At 46.2% G+C, this 25,480-nt stretch overlaps 9 protein-coding genes across 9 annotated transcripts; 4 read left to right on the top strand and 5 right to left on the bottom strand.

Annotated features, from left to right (window-relative positions):
• Positions 1 to 149: 149 nt before the first annotated feature.
• Positions 150 to 13,412, top strand: DI09_73p90 (uncharacterized protein; the record flags this gene model as incomplete). The annotated part of the gene is made up of 4 exons (XM_013381363.1): positions 150 to 842; positions 888 to 1,179; positions 1,225 to 2,625; positions 2,671 to 13,412. The coding sequence occupies 4 exons, from the start codon at positions 150 to 152 to the stop codon at positions 13,410 to 13,412; spliced, it is 13,128 nt and encodes a 4,375-aa protein (XP_013236817.1).
• A 202-nt stretch (positions 13,413 to 13,614) lies between these two features.
• On the top strand, positions 13,615 to 14,415 carry DI09_73p80 (uncharacterized protein; the record flags this gene model as incomplete). Its single annotated transcript, XM_013381362.1, has 1 exon — positions 13,615 to 14,415. The coding sequence occupies one exon, from the start codon at positions 13,615 to 13,617 to the stop codon at positions 14,413 to 14,415; it is 801 nt and encodes a 266-aa protein (XP_013236816.1).
• Positions 14,416 to 14,743: 328 nt separating this feature from the next.
• DI09_73p70 (Prp18-domain-containing protein) lies at positions 14,744 to 15,752 on the bottom strand (the record flags this gene model as incomplete). The annotated part of the gene is made up of 2 exons (XM_013381361.1): positions 14,744 to 15,323; positions 15,373 to 15,752. The coding sequence occupies 2 exons, from the start codon at positions 15,750 to 15,752 to the stop codon at positions 14,744 to 14,746; spliced, it is 960 nt and encodes a 319-aa protein (XP_013236815.1).
• Positions 15,753 to 15,825: 73 nt separating this feature from the next.
• On the bottom strand, positions 15,826 to 17,316 carry DI09_73p60 (uncharacterized protein; the record flags this gene model as incomplete). Its single annotated transcript, XM_013381360.1, has 1 exon — positions 15,826 to 17,316. The coding sequence occupies one exon, from the start codon at positions 17,314 to 17,316 to the stop codon at positions 15,826 to 15,828; it is 1,491 nt and encodes a 496-aa protein (XP_013236814.1).
• Positions 17,317 to 17,713: 397 nt separating this feature from the next.
• Positions 17,714 to 18,796, bottom strand: DI09_73p50 (uncharacterized protein; the record flags this gene model as incomplete). Its single annotated transcript, XM_013381359.1, has 1 exon — positions 17,714 to 18,796. One exon carries the CDS (start codon positions 18,794 to 18,796, stop codon positions 17,714 to 17,716), a length of 1,083 nt encoding a protein of 360 aa, XP_013236813.1.
• Positions 18,797 to 18,884: 88 nt separating this feature from the next.
• Positions 18,885 to 20,504, bottom strand: DI09_73p40 (uncharacterized protein; the record flags this gene model as incomplete). The annotated part of the gene is made up of 3 exons (XM_013381358.1): positions 18,885 to 19,986; positions 20,059 to 20,223; positions 20,266 to 20,504. 3 exons carry the CDS (start codon positions 20,502 to 20,504, stop codon positions 18,885 to 18,887), a joined length of 1,506 nt encoding a protein of 501 aa, XP_013236812.1.
• A 104-nt stretch (positions 20,505 to 20,608) lies between these two features.
• DI09_73p30 (uncharacterized protein) lies at positions 20,609 to 22,162 on the top strand (the record flags this gene model as incomplete). The annotated part of the gene is made up of 2 exons (XM_013381357.1): positions 20,609 to 21,247; positions 21,500 to 22,162. 2 exons carry the CDS (start codon positions 20,609 to 20,611, stop codon positions 22,160 to 22,162), a joined length of 1,302 nt encoding a protein of 433 aa, XP_013236811.1.
• A 692-nt stretch (positions 22,163 to 22,854) lies between these two features.
• Positions 22,855 to 23,957, bottom strand: DI09_73p20 (uncharacterized protein; the record flags this gene model as incomplete). Its single annotated transcript, XM_013381356.1, has 2 exons — positions 22,855 to 23,479; positions 23,650 to 23,957. The coding sequence occupies 2 exons, from the start codon at positions 23,955 to 23,957 to the stop codon at positions 22,855 to 22,857; spliced, it is 933 nt and encodes a 310-aa protein (XP_013236810.1).
• Positions 23,958 to 24,080: 123 nt separating this feature from the next.
• DI09_73p10 (uncharacterized protein) lies at positions 24,081 to 25,480 on the top strand (the record flags this gene model as incomplete). Its single annotated transcript, XM_013381355.1, has 1 exon — positions 24,081 to 25,480. A coding segment is annotated over one exon (1,400 nt), but the record flags the coding sequence as incomplete, so codon positions are not given.

The following is a 25,480-nucleotide window of genomic DNA, read 5'->3' as shown; positions in this document are numbered from 1 at the left end:
AGTCCTTAGCAGAGCAAGTCGAAGCAAACCTAGATCATGCCAAATTTTCCGGTACCATTTTTGTCATAATTGCCGTAGAATCGATAAATGTGCTTGTAGATGAATATTTCCTTATCATTCCATCTTCCTGCTGCGTTTTTGACCCCTTAATGCAAAAGGCTTCGCAATTAATTAAAGCGGTGTTAATGAAAAATGTCTTGGAATTGTCTTTGGCACAAAATACAGAAACACCCTCAACAAGCGCCTCTTCATTTTGCTCCCCCTTCTCTTCTTCTCACAGGGACGACAATGTTTTCGATGCACTTCGTCTTCTTTCAGCATTGCGTCGGACTGAAGTGCTGGAGCCAAAAACTATCATCTCTCTGCTTCTAACATGGCTCTCTAGCCCCGGTTGTAGTGAGCGCACCGGGCTATCCATATTAAAGATCTTTGTTGATTGGCACAAGACCCTTTTCTCCAAGGTGCAGCATGAGCTGGAGACGACACCGGTACCGCAGGCACAGATTCCACCATCCGCAGCGCCTAGTTCGGTTACTTTGTCGCAGTTGATTTCTTTCTTCCTTTCATTTGTAAAGGATCTATTTAGTTGGATACATTCGCATTCAATGGGATCTTCTAGCGCTTCGCATTGCATTCCATCTCACCAACCATCGGCATCAAATTCTTTAAAAGTTGCCACCGAATGTCCGCTGATCATCGTGGTGCTGTTCCAGATTTACAAGAAACCCATGGCCGACTTGTTTGTTAACGGTCCTTTAATGATGCAATTTGTCGAATTTTCGCGTACCACACTGTTGGATCGACAGTTGACTACTTTGGATGATAGTAGCTTACCTTTAGAGGTAATTTCTATCCACGTTAAGGTACTTTTATTTCGTTAATGAAAGATTTTGTCCCTGCTAACGTTTATGGCCAGGGCCATTCCAATATCCATGAAGTCATTTGCACCATTTTTTCCAAAATTACTGATGAGCCTTTCTGGAATCATTCCAGAAGATTCATATGGGCTAAGAAGGGAAGTGCTGATTGCTCTTCGCCATTTAATGCTAACGCAGGATGTTAGGCCCCATCTTGGAGCAAAAGTGGGCGAATTTCTTGACCCATCAAAATGTCATTTGTTCAATTTTTCCATCGACGAGGAGGGCGTTTGTTCATCTTCTCTGCAATCAACAGCGGCGCGTACGTTGCGACCGATTATTATTACCACATTTGCTGATTTTATAGTCCATTTTAGAACGGAAATCCCGGTTTCTCTTTTCAATTGGACTTTGATACCGGCATTTGTAAGCTTGCTAGAGTCCGAGCATAACCGCTCCGGTCTTTCTTTTGGCGTCAGGGCCGTGGCGGCTAGGCTGCTAAGTACGATTGCGGAACACTTTGTGGTCGGGCTTCCTCTTGCTTCCCACCCGCAACTTACAATGGCCAATAGGAAAGAGGCCTATTGGAGAATATTTTACTCGTACTGTAGGGCCATTCATATGCTTTCGGAAACGCCTGTTTTCGGTTCTGAAGAAACTGGCATAGAAAATTTTAGAATTCTGTTTCGTGCACTAGTTACAGGCCTTAAAGTGATCTTTTTCGCCTTTCGCTCGCTTCAACCATCACCTGCCCCCTTGTCTTCCGCAATCTTTTCGGTTCGAGGTATCCTTCATGAGGAGTCGATTTGGTTTGTCCGTCTTTTTGGGGATCTTGTAGCCACATTGGTGCGTCTTTGTGCGTCCGATCAAAAATGCATCCAAGAGCCTTCTTCTGGTCTTTCCTCTTCGCTTTCGTGTGAGACGATCAATTTTTTTGCCAAAGGATTGGCATATGATGCGTCTCTTTTGCAAAGCCAGCTCGCACAAGAGGAAAAGGACATGGTGGAGCAGATTGCGCAGATTTTCATTTTGCTGGAGGTTTCTGTTTTTTCGGACATCATTTCCTCCAACTGCCCAAACATATACAATGCAATTACATCTGTGCCTGCACTCTCCGCACTTCTTCAAGTTTTTTTGGTTGGACCTGGAGGGCCGGAGGTTGCCAAAATCACACTTCTTCATTTGCTTCGATGGCTTTCCAAGAATCTTTTCGGCGGCAATGAGCTATCCCAAGTGATGAATATTGATAGTGCAGCCCGTCTGCAGCGTATAATGAAATTAATGTTGATGGCTTTGGGGGCTTATCCAGAAGAAATCGAGGGTGTTTGGGCAGCTTTTCTTCCTGAACTGATCCTTTCGTGTTTACGTTGCGGTTCTTCCAAAGTGTCACAGGAGCCTTTTCATGCCCTTTTGCTTCTTAGAACTCTTTTTCGAGCCATTGGGGGTGGCCGCTTTGAAATTCTTTATCGTGAAATTCTTCCTATTCTGCCAACAATTCTTGAGACACTCAATGCCCTGCTTCACTCCATTGAGATTCTTCAGACATTTTCCAGAGGTAGCCATGAATCAAACACACCGCTAACGCCTTCATACCCACAACCCACGGATTTGCTGAAGGATTTGGTTGTCGAGCTGGCGCTTACCATTCCTGTGCGTCTTTCTGTGCTGCTTCCATATCTTTCACTTTTGATGAAGCCACTTGTGTATTCGTTAAAAGTTATAAGCTCACCTTCAATGTCAATGATGATTATGATGCCATCCGCCTCTGGTACGGCGTCACAGAATCAAGGCGGCTTTACTCTACCATTATCAGCAACATCTGCCGCCTCACAAGCGTCAGCACCTACGTCTAACATCTCGAGTGGCTCGTCATCCTCCTCCTCATCTTCCTCATCGTCTTCAACGTTTATGACGCCTGAATTGCTGTCTCAAGGCTTGCGGACTCTGGAGCTTTGTATTGATAATTTGACGCAGGATTTTCTCGATCCCATTTTGTCCAGTGTCATGCCAGAGTTGCTTGAGGCTCTTTGGGCTCATTGCAGACCTCTCCCATATCCTTCCCAATTTGCTCATACTGCGCTTAGGATCCTTGGAAAGCTTGCAGGACGTAATAAGAGACCCATACGGCAACTAAATTTCAAGACGCATCTTTCTTCATCATTGCAGGTGCCCTTAGAGGCTCAGCACGAGCAGGCTTTTTTGCATCGGCTTATTTCACAGTGGAATGAGCTCTTGTGGCTGCCAGAATCACAGCAGTCGTTCAAGAAGCGAGATAGCGCATCTCCCTCATCACCTGCTCATTATCTTCCTCGTATCACTCGTTCCTATTTGGAGGAAAAGCGCTTAAGGCATACTAAAGAGCTGATCGGCATCCAGATCAGATATCTAGCCTACTTTTCTTGGTTTAATCACGACGAGTCGGACCACACTAGTACCGTGGACGGGCATTTCTTTTGCGTTAATGACCCCGTAATTCTCGATAAAACTTTCGATGATTTCCAAAAGATGGACGACAAGCATCATCATCATCATCATCATCTCCCTTCGGCCTCGTTCTTGCATCAAATCAGAGAAAACCTCGAACTGGGGCTTGCCGATGCTATGAGGGATAGCGAGCGCAGTAGCGATATTATTGATATTTTTTTTGACGAGTATTTATGTTCTGAAAATCCACAGCTGAGAATTTGTGCGTGTTCTCTTTTGCTTCGAGTTTTGCGCGGGACATGTTATCAAAATCATCCTGCCTTTAAGCAATTGTCTCAACAGGAGTTCCAGCATGGCGTCGAGGACATCCTATTTCGAATATGCGGGCTTTTCCGAGAAAAGTCCATCTATGCCCGTCTCTCTGGATCTGACCTGTTACGCGAAATATTCTCCAAAAAGAAAAGGTTTTCAGTTGCAGATACCACTCTCACTTTTTGTGCCGAAGCCCTTTTCAAGTCCCTTGAGTTGGCTAGTCAGCATTTGGTTGGCATTTGCTCGCTACAGATAGCGCCCGAGCGTGCCCTTGATTCCCTTTTGCTTGTTCTTATTGAGGAAAGGAACGACACTCCTTGTTTAGGGTTGCTTGGGGTTTTGACGCAGGAGCTTGCATCTCCTCTGGAAAAAAATAGGGCCATGGCACAAGGGATGCTTGAACAGCTGGCTAAGAAATTTGAAAAGCAGGATGGGGATGTTATTGCTGCAAAGTCTGGGGCTCTTGGTGCTTTACCCCATATACCGGTATCTTCAGCTCCCGCTGCGCAGCCAGCGCTTGCGATTACATCATCGCAAACACTCAATTCATCGGTCCCCACACAAGATGCACGGCCTTCTATTCCAAGTGCCGGAATAACTACCCCACCCGTTCCTGTGGTATCATCTGCTGCAGGTCGGGCTCTTTGTAAGCTACTTGAGCCCATCCGATCTACAATCATTGAGCAAGAGTGGCTTGGCGGTCCAGAAGGAAGAGACATCTCTTTGCTTCCTATTTCTCATCAGATCGGAATAATTGAAGCGATAGCTTTTGTCATGAAAAAAGATCCGTCTTTTTTGGAATTTTCCCCATCTTTTCTTGCTTTGGTTACAGATTGTGTGGGCATGGCTGATACCATTGAAGATCAATCTTCAATTTCAATGGGAGTAAATTCGGTCTCAGCATCGCTTGCTACACCTTCAAGTGCAGGTCCAGCACATGCAGCCTCAAACACAACCTCTTCATCGCCTGCACCGAGCGCCACCACTCCTTCAGGGTCACAGATTGCCTCCTCACCTTCTGTCACATCAGCAGTGGCCAAGGGAAGCAATGGCCCGTTCGGGGCCCGGCTTCGCATAGCTTGCATCCGGCTCCTTACGGCAGCCATGGGCTCGCCTACTTTTTCAGCACCGGGAAACCATTTGGCACTCAGGAATCGAATTGTGTCCATCTTTTTCAAGTCTCTTTATGCTCGAAATCCTGATATAGTGGGCGCAAGTAAAACAGGTCTTGCTCTCGTCATAGCCATGCAGCACAAGCTACCGAAAGAGCTAATGCAGCACGGTCTTCGTCCCGTGTTGATGAACCTCTCCGATTATAAGCGGTTAACCATACCTGGGCTAGAGGGTCTCGGCCGCTTACTTGAGCTTCTCACTTCTTATTTTAAAGCCGAAATTGGTCGCAAGTTGCTAGAGCATCTCAGGCAATGGGCTGAAGCTGCCAAGGCGGCGTCTCCTTCTGGGCCTCCAGAAATCTTGGCGCCAGAAATCGGCATCATCGTAGCCATTTTGGATGTCTTCCATCTGCTTCCACCAACCTCATCAGTATTTCTAGAAGAGACGCTGGTCGCTCTGTGCTCACTTGAAGAAATGGTTCGCAGGACAAGAGCCTCGCCTTTCAGGAGGCCCGTACTGCGCTATCTTTGCAAACACCTTTCGGTTACCATTGAAGTGATTGTTGGGGGAGAACGACTGAAGGATGATCGTATTGTTGGGCTTTTTTGTGAGCTCATGGCGATGCACAGTGAGGCACGGGACATTGTGCTTTCTCCAGGAACTTGGGAGCTTCTGGCCAGTCGTCTCGATCTAGGAGAGAACAATCAAAGCTGGAGGGACAGCCCAGGGGCCAATGCAAATTTTTCCGAAGTCGTTGCCTCCATGCTTCTTTCTTTACAAAGAGGTACTCTTTCTGGGCATCTTCAACAAGACAAAGATCCATTGTCTTGCAAGAATCCCTCCGCTTCCGGATCCTCTTCAGTATGCAAGCTTCTGAGCCCGCAGCTTGCAGAGAGTGTCTCAACCCTCATTGTGCGGATGATCCAAAGACATAAGGTTAAGCCCCGCAAGGGAGGAGAGCGGATACTGCTTCGTTTTGGAGATGCCTTTGCCACTTCACTCGAAGATGTTCTTTGGCAAGCAGGTACCGCCCTGCTGGTCGCCACAGCTCCTAAGGCATCTGATATAGCGAAGGTGTCCTCTAGCGATGGTGTGCTTCATTGCAACGAAAATGCACCTCTGCTGCTACCTCTACTAGCTGCATTGGTGGATTCATTTCCACAGGTTCTTGAGCAGCGTATACAGTGTGATCTTAACTTTATTTGCAGCCTTATCGATGCCGTTGATCCCTGTGATGACCCTCCTAATTGGGCTGCTCGGGAGGCCTTTCTTGTTTCTTGGATCAATGATTTGAAAGAACTTGACAAGGTTTCACAAGAAAAATTGGTAAAAATCATCGAAAAGCGGGGGTTCTGCTCTTCTGCCCTTCTCTTTGCCATCGCGAAAATGTCGGTTCGTCTCAATTCGGAGTCTTTAAACGAGTGGTGCCACACTACCATTACTACTGTTGCCAAGGAACTTCCTACCGACGGTGACGAGGATCGGTACAATCTCGCTGCGGCTCAGGTGCTTCTTTATGCATCTCATCCAAATGAAGTAGGTGCAAATGGAGAACTCGAGTCTTCTTTCCGTGTATTGCTAGATTTTGGTGGCTCAAACAGCACTATTGTTGATTCTCGACGTCTATTTGCAGTGATAGAGATCCTGACAATAGCGTTATCAATGTCGCTCGAACGCGTACTTTCCGCCATTCTGCATGTACTTGCAGGCTATGGCCCACCTATGACAAAAGGCCTTGGCTCAATATCTGGATCCGAGCATGTTATGGCGTCACTTTCTCAACAACACGGAATTGTTTGGAGCGCTCTTGCTTCAATGACCGCCTGCTCAAATCAAGCTCGCGTGATACCAACCTCGTTTTCATACAAAGCTCCAGGGTTTCCTCCCTTTTTGGGGATTCCTTCATCAGCAAAGATAGAAAATTCAACAGCAGGTGTCCCATCGCCAATAAAAACCATATCTCCCCTGCAGATCACGGCTGCAATGGGGCAAGCTCCTTGTTGGTGGTGGTACTCGGCATTGGAAGTGATAAGCTCGCTACTTTCGCAGCCACAATCACCTATTTCTGATCTTATGAAAAGTGGCCAGCTCTTAATTATCGATTGCATTATAACTCTTTCCATTAACAACTCATCTGCAACGACTCCTTCTCCAGTATCAACAACATCTTCGTCCAAGCAGCATCACGTGCGAAAAAGGACTCGCGTCGCCCAGGCGGCTCAACCTTTGCCTTTGATACCGATCCTTGGGCCTGGTGTTTGGGAGGGCACCTCTGAAACCCTTTTTCGAATCATCCTTTCTGGCCAAGGGTATACCCTGTGTTCTTCTTCTCTCATGGCAAAGCCTACCTTTACGCCACCGGTGAACCCCTCATCAACGGTGTGTAATGGTGGTGGTGCCTCTTTGGCAGCATCGGTATCATCAATGCCTTGCCTGGAGTATGATGCATATGCATTAAAACTGGCTATGTCTGCTGCAGAAGCTGGACTCTCCTTGCCATGGCATTTGGTTGATGAGATTTTCCAATCCTCTCCAGCACAAACTGCGTCCATGATCCCACTGCCTGCAAACGCAGCTCAGGCATCCTCGTCTGCCGAACCTCCCATGGCTACTCAAGCTTTTGCGACATCGTTTTCGGAATTGCCTAAGCCTTTACGATCGATTCTTAATGCCCTCTTTTTGCTTGAAATGATATTTTGCGTAAATGCCAAGGAAGAGCGAGAAAGATATGTGAAGATAATTATGGAGCGTATCCCTTCGCTTTTTCCTGGGTTCTTTTTTTCATACCCAACATCGCTGCTTCAACATGGTGTTAGTGGGGGAGCAAACTCATTCTCGTCTGCAATGACATCTTCTCCTCTTCTTTCATCTGTGCTCTCGCTTCGTATTTCACTGTCGCTTTCTGGTCTTTTATTTTATAAGAAAAACGGTCAAGTTGTGGAAAGACTGGATGTTGTTCCCTCTGATTTCAATCCGGCACTCATAGTTTCGCTTCCTTCACTGCTGCCTGTCTTGCTCTTTATTTGGTCGAACTTTGGCGCTGTTTCTTCAAAACGTACAACTGCCGCCTTGCCGACAATAGCTGGTGAAGTGTTGTACGCTCACGAAGATAACAATGACTTTCAGGCGAAATCTACCGCCTCCATCGCAGCTGCACCTCCAACATTGCTTCCTATTTCGGTGCTAATTAGCATGCTGTCAGATCTGGCACGCGAAGCACTTGCGCCGGGAGCCCCGGCCTCTGCTTCTGAGGTTGCTTTCTGTACCGCCATTATCACGGAAAAGGATATTTTAATGGGCGGTCCTCAAGAGATACTCTCCACCATTCGTGGCTTAGCAATGATACTCATTTTTGATATCATTGAAAGGGATGCTTTGGCATCTAACTTGGTCTCATCTAGCGAGGAGCGACAAAAATTCCTTGGCGTGATCGGAATGATTACCTCGCATCCGATGCTTTATCCTCTTGCCGTAATCGAAGATATTCTGGTGAGAATTTTTCACTGGCTCAACGGGGGAACTTTCATGTTGAAAGAGAAAATGGACTTGCTTTTTATGGCTGCCTCTTGTTACGCGAAGCTCCGCGAAAATTCCTCTGATTCGGGCCATCAGGCCATGGAAGGTCACTTTGGAGCCGGCCGTGATGATCACCCAAATGGCCAAGATGGTGATCATAATCTTCACCATTGGGGTGATTTGGGCCTACTTCTAGCCAAGATTCGGCTCGGAAGTATCCGAAAAGTGCGCCGGGCTATGGTTCAGCTACTTTGTCTGGTGTATGGAAAGTCCCATGTATCAATGGATCTTCCTTCCCGATCTACCCCTGAAGCGATGCCCTGCTCGTCATTTGCACATTCAGAAGTAACCTTTCAACTACAGAAAGACTTTTTATCTTTGATGGTAGAATGTCGAGGCGAGCCTGAGCTGTATGATCAGCTAATTGAGGTGATTTATCTTTCTCTTGAATTTGCGCAACCATCACTGGAGGGTCCCTTTAAAGCCCTGCGTTATATTCTTGGCGTTCAGAACTGGGAGGCCATTGCGACCTCATATTGGATCCACGAAGCTTTGGCCCTCATACAACGTGCTCGAGGACCTTTACTTTCCCAATTTCAAGGTCCGATTTCAGCCCTAGCCCGTGTAGATGGAGCTTGGGCTCATGTATGCTGGGTACGATGTTTTGGCGAAATCGCCATAGCTGCTTCTCAAAACCGCGAACGCGAAGGAACCGACATGATATTGCTCTCAACCATAGGGGCTGATCTCTCATACAATCTATCACGGCCATATCATTTGCTTAGCTCCTCTTCTTCCACTTCTTGGTCCCCGCGAAACCACACGCTACCGGCATGTACGCTGTTGGAGGCTATTTCAGCTCTCGCATTACATCATCCCCAAATCATGGTACAGTTTGGGCTCAGTGAGATGCTGCTACGGTACCTTGCCAAAAACTTCAATTGGTTTGCACCTGTACTTTCTCTTGAGACCATGTGTAGGGCTTCACAAAATTATGAGGCTCTCGGCTATTTATATGAAGCAATGGGAGAGAGTGATGGTGCATTCGGGGCACGGAGATGCCAGGCACGCCACGGGCAGACCATTCTTGCGAGCTCGCTGGAACAGGCCGAATATCTTGAAGGTGCACAAGTAGTTTTGGAGGCTGCGCAGGCTGTTGCGCGAGCAGGACGTCTTGCCACAGAACCACTTGTCAAGAACGAAGTTGGAAACATCGTCAACATCATGAAAGATCCGTGTGATAGTACCGCTTGCCCTAGCGGTGATGGATCTTCCTTTTATTATGATGCTTATGGTGCCCGGAAAGGTTCATCTTGTGATGCAAAAAAGTCTGAAAATGCCTCTTCCCATTCATTCGGAGAAGGCGGGGATGAAATGCAACAATGGCAGGAGCGATGGATCGCTGCTGCGCGGCGGCTGCAACAATGGGACGTTTTGGTTGAACTTGCAAAGGTAGACAATGACATCGACCTCTCACTTGATGCATCTTGGCGCTTGTTGGACTGGAGCACCTCTAAAGATCAAGCCGCTGTGCGCGCGGCACTAGAGCTTGTTGCGGATGCCCCAACACCTAAGCGTCTTTTTTACGATGCTCTGCTTCACTTACATCAAATCATCACGGGAGTTGTTGGAAATATCGGCGGGGGCGGTACTGGTACCAGCGCTGGTGCTGGCCTTTCTGGTGGGATCCATGGGCCAGGAGCTAACGCATCCTCTGGATCAACAGTCCTCTCTGGTCGGCGTGTCGCTGAGTTGGGCCGCCTTATCGAGGAAGGTTTCCAGGTGACTCTTGCACAATGGGCCGCCATGCCATGGCCACTTATCGGCTCATCTCAAAATGATTCGCTATCAATTCTCTTTCAGCTTTTTGTGGAAGTGCAGGAAGCTGCCGGACTTTTCCTTGGTGCTGGAGGCGGTGGAGCGGGCAATCTTCACCTTTCCAATGCATCACCGCTCCAGCCCCAATTGACTATGGTGCAAGAGCTCAGAGGAATCTTGGGCACCTGGCGGGAACGGCTTCCCTCCATCCATTATGATTCCATTGGGGCATGGTCTGAGCTGGCTGCTTGGAGGCAGTCTCTCTTTTCGGCCATCAATGGGCTCTTTGCAGCCACCGTTACGGAACTAGACAACATGGTGATAATGGGTGGAGCCGCAGGTCCTGGCAATATGAACGCCCCATCTACGGCCCCATCTTCGGCCTCTTCTGCTGCATCTTCTGGAGGAACCCTGATTTATCGCGGTTATCATGAAAGCGCATGGCTGATCAATCGCTTTGCGACTGTAGCTCGTCGCCATCGTCTTCCAGATATTTGCGTACAGCTGCTCAATAAGATTTACACGCTGCCCAACATCGAGATTCAAGATGCTTTTTGGAAGTTGAGCGAGCAAGCACAATGCTATCTTGATGCATTTTACGATCCGCTGTCAGCACCATGGCTGACAGCGGCCGTACCACTTCACGCTGCTGCTACGTTTGGTGGTGCTAGTGGAGGGGCTACAAGTGCAAATACGGACACCAACAGCAGCACGGCACAAGCCACCGAAGGATGTGCGGATGACCAAGGCGCAGCCAAATCCAGTTCCACGGCATGCTGTGCGTCTCCGGGAACGTTGTTGCTTGTAGCTGGGCTTGAGATTATCAACTCTACAAATTTGGCATACTTTGGCGCCTCTCAAAAGTCGGACTTTTTTTCCCTTAAAGGCCGTTTTTTGGAGGCTCTTAACCTCACCGGAATTGAAGAAGCAAACAAGGTTCACTCGCAAGCAGTACAGCTGGACATCAACCACGGACGCGCCTGGGCTGCCTGGGGTCATTATAATCGCCGCCGCTTCCGTGCATTTATCGCCAAAAAAGAAGAAGAAAATCATGATTTGGGCGTGGAAGCTGCTGGCACGTGCTCCGCAGATGAATCCTCATTGACCGCTGGAAGATCTCCTGGCCTAGCAAAACCACCACCATGTTCGCTGAATATCACATCCGCCACTTCACTGGGGACAACCTCTCCGTCGACGTTGACCTCATTTACTGCATTGACACCGTATCCGGAGGAGCCTAACGCACAAACATTTGCAATGCATGCTATTCACTGTTACTTGCAGGCAATGATTCTTGGAACATCCTCTTCCTCTTCTGCGTCTCATCACCAAAATGCCAACCAAAGACGCAATGATCCTTCAACAGCATCATCTTCTGTGGCATCTGCCTCTTCTTCTGATCCAAACGGGACAAACTCATCTTCGCATGAGCGCTCTTTTTGCGATGAAGATGCTGAGGATCTCCGCTATGGCTCTGGACTGAGCAATGGGTGCACGCACAGTCAAGCTTTGTTACTTGCTTCTATGATTTTGAAGATGTTGCGAATGGCGCCAGAGCTTGCAGGCATTTTTGATCTGTATTTGGCAGAGCTTCCTTTGGCTCCGTGGCTACCGTTTCTGGAAGAAATGCTTGATGACTTGCGAGATTCTCCGGGCTCTAGCTCAACCATGGAGCTAGGCTCCAGGCTACGAAGCTTATTGCAGCGCATTGGACGCCTTTTCCCGAATCTTCTCTTTTATCCGCTTTCAGCACGTATTCGAAGCAAAGCTTTGGATTCTAATGGAGACGAAATGGCAGCGCTATTGTCTATGCTACGGGCAGTCCATCCTTTGGCCACGGAGACAATGATCATCTTTTTGGGGGAAGTGCAAAACAGCCTAATGTCGGCAAAGAAAAACAATCACCTGCCCTCAAAAAAGAAACGGTGCAATGTGGTAGTGAGCCCTGTGCATGTAACTTCGCGTTGGCTTTCTTCGTTCCCACGTCTCCCAATGGATGATGAGCTCGAATTACCTGGTCAGCGTTTGGTATTACCACGCAAAGGCGATACTGGGGCATCATCTACAAAAATCGACTCCTTTGGTGCCATCCTGCGCCAAACAGATGGTCATTATGGGCTTGTGGTATATCTTAGTGATGGCAGTGTGCGGGCTATTACCATTTTTAATGACACCGAAAGGGTCAATGCCATACTTGGTGCGGCCACAGCATCGCGGCTTCTTTGGATGCTGGGCGGAGTTGCCTCAAAGGGGCGTCTGGTTCGCCAACGGGCATCTCCGCTGCTCACGTGGAATTCATCTTTGTTGCCACTAATTGCCTCTGATGCTCTGAATGGAAATGGATCCTGCATGGTTGTTCTTGCATCTCCAGACATCATTGTAGACCCGCTCTCCATGGCTCAATGCTTAAATACGACCACCGGCGCCGCTGCTCAGCCGGCGGAAGTAGAAATTGCAACGGCAGGGCCAATGAAGCCCCAAACGCCGGCTAAAGAACAGGACATACAGATGGCGTGTTCCTCAGTACTGGCAGCATTCGTAGCTGCACGGCTGGCCAATTCTCAAGACTATTGGCTTTATCGCAAGTCGTTTGCACTACAATGGGCTGCTCTGATCACGGGATGGAGCATCCTGGGAAGCGTACGGCAGCGCGATTTAGCCTCAATTGGGTTAGGCCCTTTGGCGCACGGTCGGCTCTCCTGGATTGGCGCTGCGCTGTTTGAGCGTCTTGACGCTACGGCACATGAACTGGCTTTATCAGCCACTGAACGGGCTCCAAATGCCTCGCAAGAAATGTCGACGCAGCCCAACTCTGCTTGTGCTATCAAAATTGACCCTTCATCGCTGCGTTATGATACCCAAGCACCGGGTATGCGTGTGCTGCATGCTCCCCTTGTGTTCCGTATGGGACCTGCACTGCAAACATTCTTGGGCCGTGTTTTTGTAGATGGGCTCTTTGTGCCATCCGTGCATGCCCTTGCGGATGAACTTTCCCATCGCTCTGAAGAAATTAGCGATCTCTTTGATCTTCTAGCTGGTAGCCAGCCAACGATGGAGCAACGGGTTCGTGGTCCCTCTATTCATGCACGAGGGGCTTTAGAACGCATCAAAGTTCTTGCTTGCGAGAAAGAAAAGGACATCATTTCTGCACATGTCTCTGCTTACGTGAGCCAGGTCGTCTTTTCCCAAGAAGACATTCAGGATGGGGGATCAACAGCAGCCGGAACCCAAGCTACCGTCCAGAGCGAATCCAAGGTCAAGCAACCACTGCCAGTCTCACTTTATGCACCTATCGTCGAGCTCATTTCACAGGCATCGAAGGCCTGTCAAGATATTTCTGGCGTGGACCCACGATGGCATCCTGAATTCTGACCTAACCCTGATGGTCACCAAGTCAGACTCCCGGTGGTCGTGGCATCGAAATTGAAATTTCCTTTTGCCATCTATCATTAGCGTGTGCCTTGGTATGCTGATCTTTGGCTCACCGATTTTTGGTCGATAGCCGCGGCTCAATTGAAGGATGCGCACTTATCAGAGGTGTCCGAAGTTTGAATAAATTTTGTACATTTAAGTGATGGTGATACCGCCATTTTGGACGTCCAAATACCTTTCTGAGTGTGGTGAGAAGAGCTGGAATCTCTTTTATCGTCGTAACAAGGACCACTTTTTCCGTGATCGTCACTGGCTCGGTACTGAATTTGCAGAGTTGTCTGGAGAGGGGGAAGGTCATTTCCTGCTTGAGATTGGGTGTGGTGTAGGGAATCTGCTTTTTCCGTTACTTAGAGAGTTTCCATTGCTGCGTTGCTATGGTGTCGAGATATCCACAGAGGCAGTAAAGCTGATCATGGAATCACCCGAATATGAGCGGTTTGCACATCGGCTTTGGGTGGCCGCTTTTGATTTTGCCACAGATATCTCTCAGGGTCAATTGGCCCTTGGCCTTCCCATGCACAAGAATCAAGACATTAACTGTAATTTTGGCATGCAAGGCCTGTGCTTGGATGCCAGTCCAGCCCCAACATGGAAGAATTTTTACTCCCTACTTGACACGACCAAGATGCATCCAAGCTTTACACTCGCGACGCTCGTCTTTATGCTTTCAGCAGTACCTCCAGCCAGCCATAATCTAGTGGTCCGGAATGCCTTTGAGGTAAGCCTTTCTGCATTGAATCCTAGCTCCTCCGGCCAGGTAGTGTGCTCTTCTTCCGCGATTATGCAGTTAATGATTTGGCACAGCTCCGCTTTAAAGAGGACAGAAAAATTGACGAACATACTTTTGTACGGCAGGATGGGACGCTTTCCTTCTTCTTTTCTGCAGGTAGGCCTCCACGCTTTACTTTTTATGTTTCCTATCATCACCCGTGATTCGGGCTAACTTTACCATTAACCATACCCTTCACCGATCCCATTTGACATGCCCATTTACTATTTATTGGCAGAGTACGCGAAGGCGCTTTTTTCAGGAGCAGGATTTGTAGTCCTGGAAAACAGGTACGTCACGCGGCGGACCGTGAACGCGAGAGATGGCCTCGATCTCGAGCGCACATTCATACAGGCGCGCTGGCTTAAACCAAGGAGCCTTCAATAAACTAATCATACAACTAGACCAAAACAAATCAAAGGGCGGAGTCAGAACGCTAGCGAAATGGAAATTAAACCCCCCCCCGATTTCCAAATGAGACGAGACCCTGCGGTATTTATAGCTAGCCTAGAGCCTGCGTAATACGGGCAGGTGGGTATGCGCGTTGGCAAAAGGAAATCAACCGCTTGATGGACTGGATCCACTTGCGTTGACGCTCATCGTTTAGCACATGTGCTACCTGATTCGAGTGAATACGCTCCCGAGCTGAACGCTCATGTATACAAACCATGGTTACGCCAATAGGCCATGGCGCATTACCTATTGAGAGGCGTATATAGGCGTCGTTTGCCTTGACATATTGTTTCGTCTGCAAAAAGCCGACAATCTCCATAAGGTGTTCAATCACCGAGTCCGGAATATTTTGTTCTTGCAAAAGCACAAAAAACGGCATCAAATATTGGCTGGTTTGGGTAAAAATTTCGGAAAGAAACTGCTTGTTCCTGACAACAGGCTGCAATTCGCTAATCACCTTCAGATGCAAAGATTCAGGCTGGTCCATTTTCGTTTCGACGCCCTTCAGGGCCATTTGATTTTCCGGAAATGCCCTGGGCTTATGCTCGTGGGGCAGTTGAGGATGGAGCACCTGTCCGTTGGTTGGTTCTTGCCGGATCTCGGCCTTTTCCCATTCTAGTAGCAATTTTCTAATGTGAGAAATTAAAATGAACAAACTTGAAAAATAGGAAAAGGAACTCGTGTGATGTCATGCCGTGTTCTTTGTTCATCTTGAGATCGAGAGAAAGTGTGTCTTGATGCTCGAAAAGAAGCGTGGAAAATCGGTTCTCCTCTGAATTTTCAATTGTGTTTATCTTTATCGTTGCAGCTTTGCTGTAAGAAGCTTGGTGGGGTAATGCTTCCTTTTTTTCTGCAGAAGAAATAGGCTGACACGGAACAGTCTCTTGTGGGGGAATGCATCTCTTTTTGACCAATTGGCGCTCCTCATGTGCAGATAGATACGAGTTCACGCGCTCTTTTTCAATATCTCTTCTTGCAACGTACAATTTACGTGATTCTGAGCGTGTATATTCAAGTGATGCCTTTTTCGCCTCTAATTCGGCTTTCAATGCTTGCATGTGGAATTGATATTTTAAATTTTAATTTTATAGACCCCTCTTAATGGCGATTGGCGCACCAACAAACTTCGAACTAACTATTTTTGGCGGTTAAATTCCGATACATGTATCCCAATAGCGTAATTGTGGAATTACTTGCATCAATCAACGCGCCCTGTGCAGCCTTCATATTCATATTCATATGATCCAAGTTATCCATTTTATCTTGATTCCAAATATATATTCCCTTGAGCAGATCTAAAGGTTCGAGCTTTTCACCCAAAATGGGTATCTTTAATACACCGCTCGTCAAGCCTTGAAGCGAAAAGGTGAAATTTGAATCGTTTTTAGCAACATAGTTTCCCAATTCCCAGATTTTACCTTTTGCCCCTTTAAAAGAAAGGGTGTTGTCTTCTTTCACGGTAATATTTACACCATGGGATTGAATTACAGCTGGCACCAGTGCATGATCAGCCCATTTCTTGAAATGAGTAGATACAGCATACCGTAGTTTCTGCTCCTCTTCAGCAGCATTTGAATAATTGCCTTTGAAAAACTTTTGTACTAAATCTTCGTTTTTTAGAGTTTTCTGGTCAAAAAACTGGGATATTTCGTCGTCGTTCTTGAGAAAAGAGTCCAAGTTTTCCGTAAGGATCAAAAGAAAGCTTTGTCGATTGTCAACACATTTCATGTGGTGATCTAATTCATCACGAAAGGTTTCCCCAGGAAAAGATTTGTTATTAACAAAGCCTCTAGAAATGAAAAAGATTTTGAGAAATGATTCGATAGACTCGGTGCAATAAAAAGACCTAATCCATTTGGGTGGGCTGCTAGTTTCGTTGGACGGGATTTTTTCTGCAGTAAAAAAGCCATCCTGCCTGGGAAAGTAAAACATGGGCTTCAATGCTGAAGGAAAATACGTCCTATCTTGAGACCCATTGAAGAAAACATAAAAGTCGGTCACATTTTTCAACCTCCATGTGTAATCAGGATATTTACCTGCGAAATTACAGAATAATCCATTAGCTCTGTTGTATTCAGCTTTTTGATCTTTGGAGGAATCTGTGGGGGAATCTGTGGAGGAATTTTTGGAGGAATTTGTGGATGAATCTGTGGGGGAATTTGTGGAGGAATTTGTGGAAGATATGAAATAAGCGCTAAAGCCGATCACCGTGCATATCCCAGCTAGCTTGAATATATAAGTATGAAGATGCTTCGATCGAGAACGTGCCGGAACGGCCAGACCATATGCAACTCTTAACGCAAGTAGCGTAGCGATGCAAATACACGCTGTAATTGCTACAGTCAGCATGCCATCTAAACCCGTATAGTGGGTCTGCATCTTTTTTATGGAATTTTTTAGCCACATAAATGAGTCCTGTTTTTGGAGTGAGATTATCCGCGATGTTTTGGAGGAGGCGTTTTCGACTTTGGGGATCAAGATGGCACTGGGCGTGGCAGCTGCAGCCGCAGTTGATGGCTCCCCAGACGATGTCGGGCTTTTCAAAACCAGAGCCACAACGATTAAAAACACGAGAACGGTGACACATACTGCTCGTCTTACGATGGAGCTGGAAACGTGCATCGCCAAAAAATGTAAAATAAAGCTCACTTGCTAGCTCAAACATGCCGTTGACAACTATTGATTGGCGTGCGGAATGTGCAAAAATTAGCTATTGGCCAATGGGGGGGCATGTGTACCGATAATAATCAGCCATGCGCCCTGGCGCTTTCAATGGCTCCATGTAAACTAACAATTTAAATTTCGCCTCAAAATAATAGACCCTTTTGCGGTAAGCGCAAACAAGTCAAGCTCTGGATTTTTCGTGTGATTTCTCGGCCGGGCATCTCAACAAGGTGGGCCTTTTGAGAGCGATCGCCGGGTTGGCCCAGGCCAGCCACTCAAACAGGCACAGCCGGCCCAGGAGGCAACTCGGGCTTCTTCCGCTTGAAAATAGCAATGCGCAACACATGGGGGCAATTTATTTGGATTTTAGCCATTTCTCAACGCAAGCAGATTCCTTTTCAATCCACTGGGCAGAATTCTTGATCTTTTCCAGCGACTGCTCAACGACACGGGCAATGGCAGCGACGTCCTTTTGCTGTTCAAAGAATTTCTTCACCTCAATGGCATCCTCGATTTTGGTGAGCATCCCGGTACTTGCACCCACGACAGAGGAGAGCAGGGAAAGCGAGCCTCTGTAGAATTCATCATGTAGCTCGTTCCAGTGCGCCTTTACAAAATCCCATGTCACGCGGCGAGCAGCTTCATTTCCGGCAATGTTTCGGAAAATGTAAATGATGTCCTGCGACTTGACCTTGGTACGGTCCAACGCCATTTCAAGCGTGCGTCGTATCAGCTCTGGCTGGCGGGTCGAGGACAGCGCCGAGAGGGCAATCACTTTGGCATCTGCCACGTTCACGGAGGTCACGTAAATTTGGTGAATCTTTTCATACTCCGAAAGACCGCCATACTTGGCCAGCATCGAAAACACCGGCCCGCGAATGTTCGGATGCAGTGCGGAAAGATCTCCCTTGTCCGCAAACAGATCGAAGCGGCGTCTGGCCTCGGCAAGCACGCGCTGATTGCCATTTGACCCGCACACAGAAATGGCTAGTGCACGCAAAAGGGAGACTTTGTCTGAATCTGAAGAGGAAAAATCCCATCCAAGACGCTCAACAAGCGGCGAAAAAAGCTGCAGCGTCAAATTGGCAAGCGAAGCTCGAGTGTCCTCTGCATGCTCAAAAAAAATGGATCTCAGCTTGCTCAGCTGGCCGCTGATTTCCATCCAAATGATGAGATCCGTTTCGGAAACATATTTTTCCAAAAGACCCAACGCATCGACCGTGGGCACGTGCAGCGCAAATGCCAGGCTGAAGGCATCATTCAAAATCCCCAGCCGGTCCGAGGCACTTAGCATGCCGGCGATCACGGCATTGCCAAGCTTTTCGATCATGTCTGCAGGATAGGAAACCCTGTAAAAGCCGGTTTGGCCGCCGTTGAGTTTGATGAAATTGTCCGAGCTATCCAGGGTTGGGATGGAAATCTCTCGCCTTCGCTCCATCAGCACGAGCGGGTGTGCGGTCGATGGCGGTGTGTTCGATGTGAGAGACCCAAAAATAAGGTTCAGCGGCACATGCCAGATGGACTCGTCATCGATGGGCTGCACATCTCCAGAGGACAGGAACCGATGCTGCTCCACCACAAGTGTCGACGGCGAGTGTGTGGGAAGGGAGACCGTCAAAACCGGATACTAAGAAAAAAGTAAAACCCAAAGCAACGCGTACGCCAATTTTGCGGGTCCAAAGCGCCATCATTTGGGTGACGTCCTTTCCAGAGGTCGCATCAAGGGCGGCCCACAGGTCATCAGTGCGGGCGTTGGAGTAGAGATGCTTTTGGATGTAGTTTTGAAGGCCCTTTTGGAACACCTTTGGCCCAAGATATGCTTCCAACATCCGGATCACAGATGCGCCCTTGGAGTAGGAGATGGAGTCAAAAATTTGCGAAATCTCAGACGGGTCTCTCACTGGCACCTCAATTGGGTGCGACGAGCGGAGCGAGTCCAGAGCCAATCCAGACTGCAGGTCGTCCACCACAAATTCGGTCCAGATCTCCCATTTTGGAAAGATGTGGTCGGCTGCAAGCCACCCTGCCCATGTGGCAAAGCCCTCGTTGAGCCAAAGGTCAGACCACCATTGCATGGTGACGAGATTGCCAAACCACTGGTGGGCCAGCTCGTGGCCCACGACATATGCAACCTGCTGCTTGGTTTTCAGCGTTGACGATTGGTCGTCAAAAAGCAGCAGGGTCATTCGGTATGTGACGAGGCCCCAGTTCTCCATTGCCCCGGAGGCAAAGTCTGGAATGGCAATCATGTCCATTTTTGGAAGCGGATAAGATTCTCCAAAGTACTCGGTGAAAAAGTCGAGCGTCTTCACTCCGACATCCAAGGCAAAGTGGCCCTGGTGGATGAAGCCGATGGGTGCATAGACGCGAACGGGGATGTTTCCATTTTTCGTGAATGCTTCAATGAACTCGATCTCGCCAACCACAAAGGCAACCAAATACGTCGACATCGTTACCGACGTGGCAAAGCTGACGATTTTCCACCCCTCTTCGTGGGAGAGAGAAATATGCTTCACGACATTCACATTCTCATTCATGTTTGAAAGCGCAGTGAGGTGGTTGCGCACCTGGAGGGAAATGGTAAATTTTGCCTTTTTATCTGGCTCGTCCCAGCAAGGAAATGCCCTTCTGGCATGTGTTGGTTCAAATTTTGTTAAAGCAAGTTGTCTAAAGTTGTGGGGGAAAAGACATGGGGCTTACCTGATTGTGCCATCATTTGTATTATATGTTGACTTGTAAAATCCAATTAATTTGTCACCTATATTTGCTTGGAAGTAAACATAAAGAGATCCCTTCATTCCTGTTTGAAAATCCCTGAGAAATTCGAAAGAAATTTGTTCTTTTTTATCGTCGTATAAAATGTTACTGGGGTAATAGCTAATAGAGTAAGATGGAGAGCACAATTACTTTTTAGAGTCTATAATAAGCAATGATTTTCGAGAAATGCTTAAATCCTTGGCATTCAGCACTATCTTATTGGTGGTATTTACAATGGCAATCTCAACAATTACTAATCCAAAAAATTCGGAACTATTAAGATTGACATGGAGTTCAATAACATAGTCACTTGGGATGACATCCGATGGAAGGACACATTTATCATATGAGCCCGCTATACTTGGATCAATGGGACACTGATGGTTCATAGTTAAAATTAAAACACCCAAAGTTGTATTGGGATTTTGATTGAAACGAATTTTGGCCAATGAAAATTTAATTTCTATAGTAACTCGCTGCGTGTCGGGTTTGTATGAGCTCATTCCTTCCCCCAAAACCGGACCATAATTCAGATGTAGTTTTTTCTAACAGACTTCAGAAGCGGCATAGAAATCGATTGTCCTCATATTTGATCGTGAGCTTTATCCTTTGCTTTGCAATTTTGGGCTTTCTTATTTACAATATTAGCGACTTCAATTTATCTCGTCTATTGAGCGATGATGATGACGATATTTTAAAGCTAAAAAATATCATTTCTCAAGACGTCGTTTCATTAAATGAGGAGGCAACGCCTGCTGAGAGCCAAAACTTTAAACATAAAAGCAAATGGAAAAGCTGGAATCAAACTGTTGTTATGATTTCCCTGGACGGATTCCGCTCAGAGTATCTTACCAGGCACTGCGTTCCGGCGCTTAAAAAGCTTGCAAAAGACGGCATCAGTTCAGATATGCATCCGATCTTTCCTAGCTTGACATTCCCAAACCATTTTTCTATGGTGACTGGCGTATATCCAGATATCCACGGGATTATCAACAATGAATTTTACGATCCAAATTTAAAAGATCATTTTATGATTAGGAACCCAACGATGAAAGATCCGAAATGGTGGAAATCAAATCCGGTATCCTTTTGTTCCTTATTTTTAGATTTGGAACATAGCCCAGGAGCAAGGGTTAGCATCTGCCGTTGCATTTTGGCCCGGCTGCACGACCGTTATTAACGGTCGAATACCCACCCATCTGATTAGGTATCAAGATAACTATGGGAGCATAAAACAGATGAAGAACATTTTAAAATGGATTGATTATCCGCCATCAATTAGACCGTCTTTTATAGCAACCTATTTACCGACCACCGATATTATTGGCCATACCTATGGCCCCAACTCGAAAGAGGTTGGGATTGATTGAATTTAAAGTTTTAGATCAACGATGCCCTGACAGATGTTGATAATGCTATTGCCTTTTTGATTGAAGAGTTGAAAACAAGGAATATTTTTGAAGAAATCAACCTGATCGTCGTTAGCGACCATGGGATGACACATGTTCCCTCAAAAAATATCGTTTATGCAGAAGATATTTTCCCTCTGAATTTAACCTTTTCGGTCTCCTATAACACCATTTCCTTTATAAGGCCGCTGGCAGACGATTGTATTCAAGTATTTCCTAACCCTGTAGATGGAAAGGAGATCCATAGTAAATTATCAGAATACTCCCGCAAACATGGGAAATTTAAGGTGTATTTAAAGTCGGAACTTCCCTCCGAATGGAATTATGGTAATAATGACAGGATAGCGCCCATCATTGTCGTATGCGAACCAGCATATTACTTTTCGAGTCGGACTGTTTCCCCTCCACCACTTGGTGCACATGGGTATCCTCTTCCTAATGCGGAAATGGAAGCCATTTTTCTAGCGCACGGAGGTAGAATAAGGAAAACCGGTCAACTTCAAGCGCCTTATTCAAAGTTTGCTCCATTTTCGTGTATAGATCTTTTTCCGTTTGTCGCCAAATTACTTGAGATAAGCACCCCCTCAAGCAACGCAACAAATTACCTCGTTGACAGTTTAGTTTTGCCTCTCAAGTAAGGCAAGCGGTGTGAGTGTTGTTCAATGGGCGTTTAGAAGTGCATAAAGTGCACATTTGGCAATAAATCCTCGATTGGCTAAAAGCAGTTGCTACTTTTGCAGTTGATTTCGGCCACCAAGTGCACACACAACATTTAATTGCAACCATTTTACAGCATCCGATGTGATGCCAATTGATGGCCATCATGTTTTGAGTATGCCCTTTTTTTACTTGTCCCTTGGGAAAGCTAATTGCAAATTCCAATTAATTCGCAGATTCCCTTGATAATGGAGCAAGCTACAATGTTGCTTGTCCTTGTTGCGCTTTTATGGGGCACCACCGATGCTTTGTTTAAATGCTACATCAACAATAGGCTTTACTATTCGCTGTGTGTTCTTGTAAATCTGACAGGATCCGTTATCTTTTTCTTTTTGTCCAACAAAATGGAAATAGCCGGACTGCAAACACTTGCAAATTCGCTTTCTCTGATATCAACTACATTGGTTAGCAGCCTTTACCTACGGAATGAGATTAAACCACGCACAGCAGTGGGCATATGTTTCGTGCTGCTCGGAGTAGCAGTGTACTAGATTATCAATAAACATACAGGCAGCATCAATAGTACATTGATGGACGGCCATGTGAAAATTCGGCATGCTGTGGCCATTTCTATAATTCAAAGGAGCACGAAAATCTCAGGATTTATTTGCAATTATGAGGCGGCCGAAACTGTCTTGTTTGAAAGCTTATTATCGATCAGGCTGTGAAGAGCGATGACTGTCTTTGTTAGTGTGGAAATATATGTCATGGCGGCACGGTCGTTTGAAGTTTGGACAATTGCTCCAGAAATGTCATCCTCTGCCGAAGGCAAAAGGTGAATAATATCTTGCAGCAGATAATTTATCTTTGGATTCATGATGAACGTTTTTGACTGCAAATTTTCGGTCGAAATGTCATCCAAAAATTTAACAATGGCCTTCAGATTGTCCACTAGGGTCGACAGCGAATAAATAAAATTGTCATGCTTGATGGCAAGGGGAACGATTTCAGTCTCAATGGAAGACAAAAGCGCCAATGCGGGGGGAGTGTCTTCCTCACTACAAATGGGCACCTTCTGATTGATGGCGAGGCTCGGATTTTCTATTGATGGTTTCTTTGTAGATGAAACGTCTCTGAGTAGGTGAGCAACTCCGATTTCTTCGGCTTCTTCTGCCCCAATTGTGCAGGCAATATGTGAAAACGTAGATGGATCTGCAAAGCAAGAGTATGATTTGATTGGGATGGAATCGCTCTCCGGGGCTACATCAATGATAACCAGAATCGGGTTGGAAGTGTACCTACAATGAAAGCAAATCGCCGATACTTTGCCATAATTGAGGTATGAATGTTTATATCGGACTGGCACAAAATGGGGCCAGTATGGTACCATCCCACTATTTTCTCTTTGGCTACAAGTAACATTTAGACGAATATCGTCGTACCATTGACTTTACGGCATAGCTCATACATGGCCTCATGAAAATTATGGTCCAAATACCAAATTTCAGGATTTTTGTCGTCTTCCTCAAATGGTACTATGCAATAAAAATGACCGAAAATACCCGCATACGAACTGGCTACATTTACAGTGATCTGCCCATCTCTGGAGGCAGCGTAATTTCCCAGAAGGATTCCAACAGCCCTTTTCCTACTTTTGCTAGATTGGTATTTTTCATCAAAAGAGGAAGGTAATGGTACACCATAGACCCTGGCATAATGATCAACAGCTGATAATAGCACCAAAGGATGAACAATTACAGAGCTTGGTGCTGACATGAAATTAAATTTTAGCCTTGAATTTAATTCTTCAAATAACATGTACCATTTTATTTGGTAATTAATTTACCAATCGCCTTGTAGTTGTATTTCACATGGCAATTCTTTCAACCTCATCCAGTTATGCATCGTACGGGTAGTGTACAGTCAAGTGCTGATATAAATACCCATGGATTTTACCAGATGAACCAGGCACAACCGTCAGCACCTTTAATTAGCAATGGGGCCTTTCTTTTTGCTCTTGGCGTGTCATCATATTATTTCTATGCCTCTGGAATCAAGGACAGGCTCCTTTGTATTCTCATCAAAAAAACAGTTAGATCTTTGATAGCTCTTTTTTCTGTTGTACTGGCTCTCCTTAATACATCTGGGCTCTCCGAAGAAGAACAGGAAGTCATACATTTCTTTTCAATTATTCCGATTACAGTTGCCACATTTACTATGTTGGAGCCATATCCAAATGCACTACGTGAAAGCGAGAAAATATTTCTGCAAAATCAGACATCTTTGCTTGCATCCAATTCGCCATGCGATATGAGGCAGCTTCGTCATGAACGGAGACGAAAGCTTTTGGAGTCTGGTGAGCCTCTGATGAAGGTGCTATCTGAAAATAATGGGTTTAGCCCGCCTCAAGTTATTTCAGGAAGTACCGATGTATGCGTCGCAAATGCTATCGCTTCAACCAGCTTTAGCTTTGACCGTGCAGAATTGGTTTCTTCCATTTTGCTCTTTTTTGAAATTTTGCTTTTCTTTCCTGATGCCACTTTATTCGTTTTCCTGTTGTGTCCTTCTTTAATTAAAAGTCGCCAAGATCCATTTTACCCAAGTAATTTTAGCTCTGATAAACCTATGAAAGAAGGTAGCTCAGCTTACAAGAAAGAGACTTTGATTCTGGATCGCATAATCACTCCCAATTTATCCAGACCCATGTCACATTCTTCTTTTTCACGAGGACCTGCTTCTGAAGAAGCCTCTTTTTCTAGAAAATATGCACCATTGCCGCCTCAGTCTCAATTTACAGTACAATCCTCTCCCCAACTATCTCCGCGATCAAAGCCTTCCTCGCGAATGCAATTGCTAAATGGTAATTTTACAGAAGACTTTAAAAACAACTCTGTCTCTTTGAATGTGGGCAATGAAAGTATGAAAGCCATTATTGAATTGCCCAATAAGGCTAATGAATCTCATTTTCCAAATGCGACAATCAAAGATTTTGATGTTGAATCCACTTTAGCTAAAATTAAAAACCACGAGATCCGATTTCGCTCCATGTGCAACCATTTTTCCGCAAACAAAAGCCTTGGTAATGATGAGATGAAATTTTTGTACGACTTTCTGATTTTAGTTGCCAATGATAGTAAGGTGTCAAACTTGAATGTTACCGATCATCGAGTTAATAGTACCGATCGTCCAGTTAACTCCATATATCGTCCGACTAGTTCTATGCATCATCTGGCTAATGCCACCGATCGTCCAGTTAATGCGACCGATCATCTGGCTAAGGCTGCCTATCGTCCAGCTAA

The sequence above is a fragment of the Mitosporidium daphniae genome, assembly GCF_000760515.2.
Source record: "Mitosporidium daphniae strain UGP3 chromosome Unknown contig-73, whole genome shotgun sequence".
NCBI classification, from domain to species: domain Eukaryota; kingdom Fungi; phylum Microsporidia; genus Mitosporidium; species Mitosporidium daphniae.
Note: the sequence above shows the minus strand (reverse complement) of the source record. Positions and strands in the feature narration are given on the sequence as shown.